This window comes from Lolium perenne, chromosome 5, assembly GCF_019359855.2.
Source record: "Lolium perenne isolate Kyuss_39 chromosome 5, Kyuss_2.0, whole genome shotgun sequence".
NCBI lineage: Eukaryota > Viridiplantae > Streptophyta > Magnoliopsida > Poales > Poaceae > Lolium > Lolium perenne.
This window is the reverse complement of record NC_067248.2, coordinates 67810387-67823340: the sequence shown is the minus strand read 5'-3', so window position 1 is coordinate 67823340 and position 12954 is coordinate 67810387. Positions and strand designations below refer to the sequence as shown.

Genomic DNA, 12954 nt, shown 5'->3' with positions numbered 1-12954 from the left:
AAGCACACCTCAAGCCGGAGTAAACAAGCTCCACAACGTCCGGAGTTCATATTAAAGTAACCTCTAGAGTGCATATTAGACCGTTGCAATTTAGACCGAGTACTAACATAGCATACACACTATCACCAATAGCTATGAAAGGGGGAATAGATCACATCAATACTATCATAGTAATAGTTAACTTCATAATCTACAAGAGATTACAATCATAACCTACGCCAAGTACTACATGATGCACACACTGTCAAGTTTACATCATGGAGGAGGAATAGACTACTTTAATAACATCACTAGAGTAGCACATAGATTAATAGTGATACAAAGCTCATGATGACATAAAGATCACACCATGGGAGAGAGAGATGAACCACATAGCTACCGGTAGAGCCCTCAGCCTTGGGGGAGAATTACTCCCTCCTCATCATGGGAGACAGCAATGGCGATGAAGATGGCGGTGGTGTCGATGGAGATGACTCCGGGGGCAATTCCCCGTCCCGGCGGCGTGCCGGAACAGAGACTTCTGTCCCCCGAAACGGATTTCGCGATGGCAGCGGCGCCCCTGGAGTCTTTCTGGAGTTTCGTCGATTGTTGTAGGGTTTTTACGTCGCGAGGGATTATATAGGCGAAGAGGCGGCGCAAGGGGGTGCCTGGGGGGCCCACACCACACCTGGGCGCGCCCCCCTCCTATGCCGCGCCGCCCTGTGGTCTGGAGGCCCTGGGCCTCTTCTCCGTCTCTCCTTCGGTGTTCTGGTCCGTCTCGGTAAAATAGAAGGTTTGGCTTTTGTTTTGTCCAATTCCGAGAATATTTCCTGTGTAGCTTTTCTGGAACCAAAAACAGCAGAAAACAGGAATTGGCACTTTGGCATCTTGTTAATAGGTTAGTTCCGGAAAATGCATAAAATCATTATAAAGTGTGAGCAAAACATGTAGGTATTGTCATAAAACTAGCATGGAACATCAGAAATTATAGATACGTTGGAGACGTATCAAGCATCCCCAAGCTTAGTTCCTACTCGCCCTCGAGTAGGTAAACGATAACAAGGATAATTTCTGAAGTGACATGCTACTTACATAATCTTGATCATACTATTGTAAAGCATATGAAATGAATGAAGTGATTCGAAGCAATGGTAAAGACAATGACTAAACAACTGAATCATATAGCAAAGACTTTTCATGAATAATACTTTCAAGACAAGCATCAATAAGACTTGCATAGGAGTTAACTCATAAAGCAATAAATTCTTAGTAGAAGGTTTTGAAGCAATCATAAAGGAAGATATAAGTTTCAGCAGTTGCTTTCAACTTCAACATGTATATCTCATGGATAATTGTCAACACAAAGTAATATGATGAATGCAAATAAGCAAGTATGTAGGAATCAATGCACACAGTTGACACAAGTGTTTGATTCTAAGATAGAAAGAAGTAGGTAAACTGACTCAACATAAAGTAAAAGAAAGGCCCTTCGCAGAGGGAAGCAGGGATTACTTATGTGCTAGAGCTTTTTATTTTGAAAACATAGAAACAATTTTGTCAACGGTAGTAATAATTTATATGTGTTATGCATAAAACATCCTATAAGTTGCAAGCCTCATGCATCGAATACCAATAGTGCTCGCACCTTGTCCTAATTAGCTCGGATTTCCATGGATTATCATTGCATTACATATGTTTCAACCAAGTGTCACAAAGGGCTACCTCTATGCCACCTGTACAAAGTGTCACGCCCCAAACTAGGGCCTAGATGGCATGACAGTCGCCATATGCTTAAGAACCATGGGGCTCATAAGCATATAAGGCAAATTGTAGAAACAATCTGGAGTATGGCACAAAGATGTACTTTATTCAATCTTGTATGCAAGCCATTACATTGAAGCGTTCAGCCTTCTAAACCTCGGAGGCTGGACATTAATTCTCTTATTGTAGAAAACTGTAAACAACTAAAGATATTGAAAACTCCTACGCCAAGACGTCACTCCCCAAGCCCTTCATTCATATCTTGATCCTCATTATAATCTGCGCATATCAGGAAAATAAATTATGAGTATGGAAAAAAATACTCAGCAAGATTAAGTTAGATGGAGGTGAAAAAAATCAAACTAACAATCTAATGGTATTGTTTACCATCAGAACAATGTTGCAAGATTACAAGTTAGTATAAATCCCACAAAGTTTATTCTCTTCAGAGAGGTGTTAGACATCCATCATAACATCCACCCTTGGTATTACCCCATCTCTGAGAACCGCGCCACCGAGTTCCCTACTTGTGTGAGGATTGCCCATCTCACCCTGACACCGGCCTGGCCGCGCGTCGCTCTTTCAGGAACCGACCGTCTCAGGCTAAGTATACCATGTCTTGCCCTTGTTATGATGGATAGTATTATGTCTTACAATATATTCAGTCAGTGGGTGTTTGTTTTCTTACACCAAATCAGAAAGGCACACGAAGGCAGTCATGTAAGAGTTTTAGTGTTGTAACTCGTTCATCATCTAGGGATCCATTAATCAATCTCAGGTTCAGATATAGCAAACACATCATATAGCCGAAATCAAGTCAGAGTAATTAGTGTTTGATTTATCAAGTTTTAACTGATATGCACAGCTTGCCATTAAAATAATCCAACAAAATATAGATGAACAAAGCAATGTTCTGGTATACGCAGCTTGCCTTATTTCCTTGACGATTAAACCTCAGCCTCCTTCGGACCTAATCACATCGAATATGTATAAGTTTTTAGGCAGATAGGCGTTATATCATCTTCTAGTATTTAATTGGAAGTGAAACTCATTTAAGTAAGTTCGTTTGTGCTTTGTTACACTCTTGGCTTGTACCATTCCTTAGTTGCAAATATGTTAAGCACTTGTGTAGAAGATTCATCAGTCTAATGCTACGATCTGACATATTCATTGGTGTATGTGTGCATATACGTACACATGTATGATATGCTCGTGTCGCGGCCATTGCCGGATTGCCGGACATGGCCGGAGGGAAAACTCTGCTGTACTGACCCCAGACGAGCGATAGCCCTTAGTAGAAGTCAAGTTTCACAGGTTCAAGTCTTTGCCTCTTTGGCATGTCTAGCTAGTTTATTCAGTTGCTAAGAATATTAGGGGCAGGTTAAATTTCTCTCTGGGCTCATGCAACAGCTATGTGTCTCCAGGATGAGATTATTTAAATTAAGATACTAGTGTGGAGGCAAGGTGGGATACATCAATCCTATCCATGCGACCGTATTAGACTGATTAAATGGTCTAGCTCACTATGAAATTAACTAGGAAAATCCACTAAACTCTTGGCAGAAGTAGTAGTATAAACTGACCTTTCCTCCTCTTCTATTTGGCTTTGGAACCGATGAGATGCTCCTCCAGTCAACTAGTACTACTAGCTACGTTCCAGCGCTCGGTTTCAACAGTGTGTTTTGCACTAATTACTAGTAAGCAGCAGAGGAACCGGGGTGGGCAGAGGAGAGTGCTTTGTGTGATGGCGAGATGCACATCATCTGGGCTATTTATAGCCTGCTCCCATGTACACGACAGGCGGAAGAAACTTAAGCTAGAAGGGATAAGCATGTAGATATTTCTCAAACGGATAGAGGCAACGGAGATATTTTTTGTGCTCTGGAGTTACCCCCACGGTAAGAAAGGTCTGAGGGAGGTGGCTGCTGGTGTCGTTCCCATTTTCGTGAATTTATTTACACATCTGTTGTAGTTATATGCCATTAGTTTTTTTTTTCTTTCTATATGAGGTGAAAAAAATCAAACTAACAATCTAATGGTATTGTTTACCATCAGAACAATGTTGCAAGATTACAAGTTAGTATAAATCCCACAAAGTTTATTCTCTTCAGAGAGGTGTTAGACATCCATCATAACATCCACCCTTGGTATTACCCCATCTCTGAGAACCGCGCCACCGAGTTCCCTACTTGTGTGAGGATTGCCCATCTCACCCTGACACCGGCCTGGCCGCGCGTCGCTCTTTCAGGAACCGACCGTCTCAGGCTAAGTATACCATGTCTTGCCCTTGTTATGATGGATAGTATTATGTCTTACAATATATTCAGTCAGTGGGTGTTTGTTTTCTTACACCAAATCAGAAAGGCACACGAAGGCAGTCATGTAAGAGTTTTAGTGTTGTAACTCGTTCATCATCTAGGGATCCATTAATCAATCTCAGGTTCAGATATAGCAAACACATCATATAGCCGAAATCAAGTCAGAGTAATTAGTGTTTGATTTATCAAGTTTTAACTGATATGCACAGCTTGCCATTAAAATAATCCAACAAAATATAGATGAACAAAGCAATGTTCTGGTATACGCAGCTTGCCTTATTTCCTTGACGATTAAACCTCAGCCTCCTTCGGACCTAATCACATCGAATATGTATAAGTTTTTAGGCAGATAGGCGTTATATCATCTTCTAGTATTTAATTGGAAGTGAAACTCATTTAAGTAAGTTCGTTTGTGCTTTGTTACACTCTTGGCTTGTACCATTCCTTAGTTGCAAATATGTTAAGCACTTGTGTAGAAGATTCATCAGTCTAATGCTACGATCTGACATATTCATTGGTGTATGTGTGCATATACGTACACATGTATGATATGCTCGTGTCGCGGCCATTGCCGGATTGCCGGACATGGCCGGAGGGAAAACTCTGCTGTACTGACCCCAGACGAGCGATAGCCCTTAGTAGAAGTCAAGTTTCACAGGTTCAAGTCTTTGCCTCTTTGGCATGTCTAGCTAGTTTATTCAGTTGCTAAGAATATTAGGGGCAGGTTAAATTTCTCTCTGGGCTCATGCAACAGCTATGTGTCTCCAGGATGAGATTATTTAAATTAAGATACTAGTGTGGAGGCAAGGTGGGATACATCAATCCTATCCATGCGACCGTATTAGACTGATTAAATGGTCTAGCTCACTATGAAATTAACTAGGAAAATCCACTAAACTCTTGGCAGAAGTAGTAGTATAAACTGACCTTTCCTCCTCTTCTATTTGGCTTTGGAACCGATGAGATGCTCCTCCAGTCAACTAGTACTACTAGCTACGTTCCAGCGCTCGGTTTCAACAGTGTGTTTTGCACTAATTACTAGTAAGCAGCAGAGGAACCGGGGTGGGCAGAGGAGAGTGCTTTGTGTGATGGCGAGATGCACATCATCTGGGCTATTTATAGCCTGCTCCCATGTACACGACAGGCGGAAGAAACTTAAGCTAGAAGGGATAAGCATGTAGATATTTCTCAAACGGATAGAGGCAACGGAGATATTTTTTGTGCTCTGGAGTTACCCCCACGGTAAGAAAGGTCTGAGGGAGGTGGCTGCTGGTGTCGTTCCCATTTTCGTGAATTTATTTACACATCTGTTGTAGTTATATGCCATTAGTTTTTTTTTTCTTTCTATATGCGGTCGAGCGAATATTTGATACCAAACTTTAACAATTAAAGCTAGGACATTTATCTAGGTTATTACATCCTTCTCTCCTTACAAAAATTTCGTCCTCGAAATTTCATGATTATAATTATTGGTCAAATTGTTCTTCGATATTATTAGCATTCTCCTTTTTTTATAAGATAAACAAGTATTCAACATGCCTATGGTTGAGTAAATAGTAACTAACCTTTGTACTCATCTTCAAGTGTCTTGCTATTAATATGTGTTTTTTTTTATACCATTGACACATTGGAGAAACTAGAAAAAGTGGCAGGTATAAACTTTCAAATTTTTTTTTTTTTTTTTTTTGTAGCGAATGTCAGCTCCACTTTTACTGTTGGGAATATAGAACCAACTTCAAGTGCAATTATTTCTAACAAGTTTCTAGTTTTCATGAGGTTGGTCCAAATAAAAGAAGGTGATTGTGTCAATTAAAAATAACGCTCTATATGGTAAAGGATTTTTTTTTTTACCTGGCACCTCATTATGAAGTTCGCCTTCGTTATTTTTGACCAAGTTGTATACCCGAGCACGGTTTCCGCCACGATTCTTCCAACCGTTATTTGGTTGCTGCCTAGACACCTTGCTCGGCATGCCATGAGATGATGCATCCGATGAGCAATTGGGCGCTTGTGGAGGTCCTGGCAGATATAGTTGTTGAGAAGGTGCTGGCAACATCACGGCTCTTGGCTTCTCTTTATGAAATGTGCTATTAGACAACAAATGACACCAATCCTGAGTGTGCCCAGGTTCTCCACATCTGTAGCACCGTCCCCAACGTTGTGGACAAACATTTGGACGATGATCTTCCTCACATATAGGGCATGATCTTTCTTGGGGTTTATAATTTACACTTTTAGGATGTCCAAAATTAACCTCCCTTTCATAATCGAAGTGTTGGTGATCAACTTTCATCTTTTTCGACGGTTGGTCAATTTCTTTCTTTTCTTCATGGTAACCCTTCTCCATAAGTTGGGCCTTGTTCACAACCTCTCTAAATGAGTTTAACTCAAAGGCTTCAACGCGGCGCTTAAGAGGTTGGCGCAGTCCACTCTCAAACCGTCGGGCCTTTGAACTATCAGTTTGAACAAAAGCTGGGGCAAATCGAGCAAGTCTAGAAAACTCAATTTCATAATCTGAAACTGATTTGTGCCCCTGTTTTAATTCAAGGAATTCTTTCTCCTTTATCCTTTTAACACTTTCTGGGAAGTATTTTTGATAGAAATCTTCCTTAAATAACTTCCATGTAATTTGAACACCTTGCTCGTAGGACTTCCTATGAGCATCCCACCACTCGAATGCACTAGACTGTAGCATGAACGTTGCAAAGGAAACTCTCTCATTGTCAGTACAATCCATTGCATCAAAGGCTTTTTCCATGGCTATAATCCAATCTTCAGCTTCCAAAGGATTAGATGTACCTAGGAAAGTTGGAGGCTTCAACTTCTGAAAATCTCCAAGTCTATTACGTTTCCCATCACTCCTCACAATGTGTTCTACTATTTGCATTTGCCTTTGTTGGGTTCTTTCTTGCTTTTCAATAATATCAGCAAGCAAATGGGCCAGATGGTCTTGACCATCTACATCACGGACCACATCCCGAGAGTAGCTATTGCTAGTACCATTTGCATTGTTCATGTTCCCACCATCCATCTACCATAGGCAAACTACTATTAATTAAGGAAAATTCCTAATCATCAACAATATTCCTAATCGTCAAGGAAATAAGGCAAGCTGCGTATACCAGAACATTGCTTTGTTCATCTATATTTTGTTGGATTATTTTAATGGCTAGCTGTGCATCTGTTTTGTATTATCTTCTGAGTGGTTGCTAATTAAGATTATTCTTTGAGCACTTGGACATTTTACATGTTACCTTGCATGAAGTAACTAGTTCTATCAATGGTGCATCTGGTAATCCGATATGTTGAATAATAAGATTGGTGAGGCAATTTGTCATAATCAAGGGATGGACTGATATACCTAGCCTGGGACGGCCGATACCTGAAATAGCGATACACGTTTATGCCGGTATCAGTGTGAGATGAGATTGCCTCACACAAGTAGGGGACTCGGTGGCGTTGCCCCAGAGAGGGGTATTATCAGCAGGTGGAGATTATGACAGTTGGCTTACTAAAACTCTGCAGAGTGTATAAAACTAAGCATAATATGTTTGTGATATTTTGTTGTTGTGGGTTGGGTATGATGATGTTTTCCGCCGGTAAGATGGTGGTGTTTTGGCTGATGCTTATGAAGGCTCTGTTTGATGATAAATTGTTTATCTTGCTGAGTATGTTTAACATACTCATTTCCTTTAATTTATCTGGTATGCGCAGAACAAATAAATATTCGCGTGGCATCTGTTGATGAGGGTAAAAACTCTGCCTAGTAAAGAAGTGGAGGAGCATATATCTCGTAGCCGGCGATAAAGAAGATTAAAGGATATACTGATTAAGAATAAAGGATATACCGATGTGTTGTAATAGAATAAATTGTACTTGTAATATTTGATAATGAATAAAGTGGAGACCTTGATTGGCATTTCTCAATGATATTTCACTATTTAGCCTTGTATGCTTATGGTTCCTTCAAAACATAAGCATACGGCGGCTGTCATTCTCCCAGGCCGTGCCTCGGGGCGTGACACAAAGGTCCAAGGAGATAGATCACATTTGATTTCTCGTTTTTGATAAATCTCAACTTGAGGACATCCATACCGGGACAACATAGAAAACAGATAATGGACTCCTCTTTATTGCATAAGCATTCAACAACAGATAATATTCTCATAAGAGATTGAGGATTCATGTCCAAACTGAAACTTCCACCATGATACATCGCTTTGTTTGGCGGCCCAATGTTCTGCTCTAACAATATGCATACTCAAACCATTTAATCATGACAAATCACCCTTACTCCAGAAAAGACGAACATGCATAACAACTCACATGATATTCAACAAAAGTGTGATAGTTGATGGCGTCCCCAGAAACATGGTTACCGCTCAACAAGCAACTTATAAGAAATAAGATACATAAGCTACATATTCTTTACCACAATAGTTTTTAAGCTATTTTCCCATGAGCTATATATTGCAAAGACAAGGAATGAAATTTGAAAGGTAGCACGCAAGCAATTTACTTTGGAATGGCAGAGAAATACCACATAGTAGGTAGTTATGGTGGACACAAATGGCATAGGTTTTGGCTCAAGGTTTTGGATGCACGAGAAGCATTCCCTCTCATTACAAGGATTTGGCTAGCAAGGTTGTTTGAAGCAAACACAAGTATGAACTGGTACAACAAAACTTACATAAGAACATATTGCCAGCATTATAAGACTCTACACTGTCTTCCTTGTTATTCAAACACTTTTACCAGAAAATATCTAGACTTTTAGAGAGACTGATACGCGTACAGCACGCGTCCGTTGGGAACCCCAAGAGGAAGGTGTGATGCGTACATCGGCAAGTTTTCCCTCAGTATGAAACCAAGGTTTATCGAACCAGTAGGAGCCAAGAAGCACGTTGAAGGTTGATGGCGGCGAGATGAAGTGCGGCGCAACACCAGGGATTCCGGCGCCAACGTGGAACCTGCACAACACAACCAAAGTACTTTGCCCCAACGAAACAGTGAGGTTGTCAATCTCACCGGCTTGCTGTAACAAAGGATTAGATGTATAGTGTGGATGATGATTGTTTGCAGAGAACAGTAGAACAAGTATTGCAGCAGATTGTATTCGATTAAAAGAATGGACCGGGGTCCACAGTTCACTAGTGGTGTCTCTCCCATAAGATAAATAGCATGTTGGGTGAACAAATTACAGTTGGGCAATTGACAAATAGAGAGGGCATGACCATGCACATACATGATATGATGAGTATTGTGAGATTTAATTGGGCATTACGACAAAGTACATAGACCGCTATCCAGCATGCATCTATGCCTAAAAAGTCCACCTTCAGGTTATCATCCGAACCCCTTCCAGTATTAAGTTGCTAACAACAGACAATTGCATTAAGTATGGTGCGTAATGTAATCAATAACTACATCCTCGGACATAGCATCAATGTTTTATCCCTAGTGGCAACAACACATCCATAATCTTAGAGGTTTCTGTCACTCCCCCAGATTCACGGAGACATGAACCCACTATCGAGCATAAATACCCCCTCTTGGAGTTACTAGCAAAAACTTGGCCAGAGCCTCTACTAATAACGGAGAGCATGCAAGATCATAAACAACACATAGATATAAATTGATAATCAACATAACATAGTATTATCTATCCATCGGATCCCAACAAACACAACATATAGCATTACAGATAGATGATCTTGATCATGTTAGGCAGCTCACAAGATCCGACAATGAAGCACATAAGGAGAAGACAACCATCTAGCTACTGCTATGGACCCATAGTCCAGGGGTAGACTACTCACTCATCACTCCGGAGGCGACCATGGCGGTGTAGAGTCCTCCGGGAGATGAATCCCCTCTCCGGCAGGGTGCCGGAGGCGATCTCCTGAATCCCCCGAGATGGGATTGGCAGCGGCGGCGTCTCCGGGAAGGTTTTCCGTATCGTGGCTCTCAGATCGGGGGTTTCGCGACGAAGGCTATTTGTAGGCGGAAGGGCAGGTCAGGGGGCCACACGAGGGGCCCAGATGACAGGTCGGCGCGGCCAAGACCTGGGCCGCGCCGCCCTATCATCTGGCCGCCTCGTGGCCCCACTTCGTTGACTCTTCGGTCTTCTGGAAGCTTCGTGTGAAAATAGGCCCCTGGGCGTTGATTTCGTTCAATTCCGCGAATATTTCCTTACTAGGATTTCTGAAACAAAAAACAGCAGAAAACAGCAACTGGCTCTTCGGCATCTCGTTAATAGGTTAGTGCCGGAAAATGCATAAATATGACATAAAGTATGCATAAAACATGTAGATATCATCAATAATGTGGCATGGAACATAAGAAATTATCGATACGTCGGAGACGTATCAGCATCCCCAAGCTTAGTTTCTCGTCGTCTAGCAGGTAAACGATAACAAAGATAATTTCTGGAGTGACATGCCATCATAACCTTGATCATACTATTGTAAGCATATGTAATGAATGCAACGATCCAAACAATGTAAATGACATGAGTAAACAAATGAATCATATAGCAAAGACTTTTCATGAATAGTACTTCAAGACAAGCATCAATAAGTCTTGCATAAGAGTTAACTCATAAAGCAATAATTCAAAGTAAAGGTATTGAAGAAACATAAAGGAAGATTAAGTTTCAGCGGTTGCTTTCAACTTGTAACATGTATATCTCATGGATAGTTGTCAATGCAAAGTAATATAACAAGTGCAATATGCAAGTATGTAGGAATCAATGCACAGTTCACACAAGTGTTTGCTTCTTGAGATGGAGAGAAATAGGTGAACTGACTCAACATAAAAGTAAAAGAATGGCCCTTCAAAGAGGAAAGCATCGATTGCTATATTTGTGCTAGAGCTTTGGTTTTGAAAACAAGAAACAATTTTGTCAACGGTAGTAATAAAGCATATGTGTTATGTAAATTATATCCTACAAGTTGCAAGCCTCATGCATAGTATACTAATAGTGCCCGCACCTTGTCCTAATTAGCTCGGATTACCTGGATTATCATCGCAATGCACATGTTTTAACCAAGTGTCACAAAGGGGTACCTCTATGCCGCCTGTACAAAGGTCTAAGGAGAAAGCTCGCATCAGATTTCTCGCTATTGATTATTCTCAACTTAGACATCCATACCGGGACAACATAGACAACAGATAATGGACTCCTCTTAGATGCATAAGCATGTAGCAACAATTAATTTTCTCATATGAGATTGAGGATATTTGTCCAAAACTGAAACTTCCACCATGGATCATGGCTTTAGTTAGCGGCCCAATGTTCTTCTCTAACATTATGCAATGCTCTAACCATTTTAGTGGTAAATCTCCCTTACTTCAGACAAGACGAACATGCATAGCAACTCACATGATATTCAACAAAGAGTAGTTGATGGCGTCCCCAGGAACATGGTTATCGCACAACAAGCAACTTAATAAGAGATAAAGTGCATAATTACATATTCAATACCACAATAGTTTTTAGGCTATTTGTCCCATGAGCTATATATTGTAAAGATAGAGGATAGAAATTTAAAGGTAGCACTCAAGCAATTTACTTTGGAATGGCGGAGAAATACCATGTAGTAGGTAGGTATGGTGGACACAAATGGCATAGTGGTTGGCTCAAGGATTTTGGATGCATGAGAAGTATTCCCTCTCGATACAAGGTTTAGGCTAGCAAGGCTATTTGAAACAAACACAAGGATGAAGCGGTGCAGAAAAACTCACATAAAAGACATATTGTAAACATTATAAGACTCTACACCGTCTTCCTTGTTGTTCAAACTCAATACTAGAAATTATCTAGACTTTAGAGAGACCAAATATGCAAACCAAATTTTAGCATGCTCTATGTATCTCTTCATTAATAGGTGCAAAGTATATGATGCCAGAGCTTAAACATGAGCACAACAATTGCCAAGTATCACATTATCCAAGACATTATAGCAAATTACTACATGTATCATTTTCCAATTCCAACCATATAACAATTTAACGAAGAAGAAACTTCGCCATGAATATTATGAGTAAAGCCTAAGGACATATTTGTCCATATGCAACAGCGGAGCGTGTCTCTCTCCCACACAATGAATGCTAGGATCCATTTTATTCAAACAAAACAAAAACAAAAACAAACCGACGCTCCAAGCAAAGTACATAAGATGTGACGGAATAAAAATATAGTTTCAGGGGAGGAACCTGATAATGTTGTCGATGAAGAAGGGGATGCCTTGGGCATCCCCAAGCTTAGACGCTTGAGTCTTCTTGATATATGCAGGGGTGAACCACCGGGGCATCCCCAAGCTTAGAGCTTTCACTCTCCTTGATCATATTGTATCATCTCCCTCTCTTGATCCTTGAAAACTTCCTCCACACCAAACTCAAAACAACTCATTAGAGGGTTAGTGCACAATCAAAATATACATGTTCAGAGGTGACATAATCATTCTTAACACTTCTGGACATTGCACAAAGCTACTGAAAGTCAATGGAATCGAAAAATCCATCAAGCATATCAAAACAGGCAATGCGAAATAAAAGGCAGAATCTGTCAAAACAGAACAGTTCGTAAAGACGAATTTTATTGAGGCACCAGACTTGCTCAAATGAAAATGCTCAAATTGAACAAAAGTTGCGTACATATCTGAGGATCACTTACGTAAATTAGCATAATTTTCTGAGTTACCTACAGAGAATTTTGCCCAGATTTGTGACAGCAAAGAAATCTGTTTCTGCGCAGTAATCCAAATCTAGTATGAACCTTACTATCAACGACTTTACTTGGTACAACAAAGCACAAAACTAAGATAAGGAGAGGTTGCTACAGTAGTAAACAACTTCCAAGACACAAATATAAAATAAAGTACTGTAGTAAAAA

The 12954-nt window shown here is 40.4% G+C and overlaps 1 protein-coding gene across 4 annotated transcripts; it reads right to left on the bottom strand.

Moving 5' to 3' along the window:
• Positions 1-1827: 1827 nt before the first annotated feature.
• LOC127299425 (uncharacterized) lies at positions 1828-7136 on the bottom strand. Of its 4 annotated transcripts, XR_011744837.1 has the most exons (4): positions 4986-5903; positions 4334-4372; positions 2672-2710; positions 1828-2019 (listed from the first exon to the last, which is right to left on the bottom strand). XR_011744837.1 is itself a non-coding variant. In XM_051329392.2 (3 exons), exons 1-2 carry the CDS (start codon positions 7087-7089, stop codon positions 4350-4352), a joined length of 1203 nt encoding a protein of 400 aa, XP_051185352.2. In that variant the 5' UTR covers positions 7090-7136; the 3' UTR covers positions 2672-2710; positions 4334-4349. The 4 variants fall into 4 exon arrangements, 1 of the variants encoding a protein (XP_051185352.2); XR_011744836.1 differs by lacking the exons at positions 4334-4372; positions 4986-5903 and adding an exon at positions 3324-3745; XM_051329392.2 differs by lacking the exons at positions 1828-2019; positions 4986-5903 and adding an exon at positions 5910-7136.
• Between the last annotated feature and the right edge of the window lie 5818 nt (positions 7137-12954).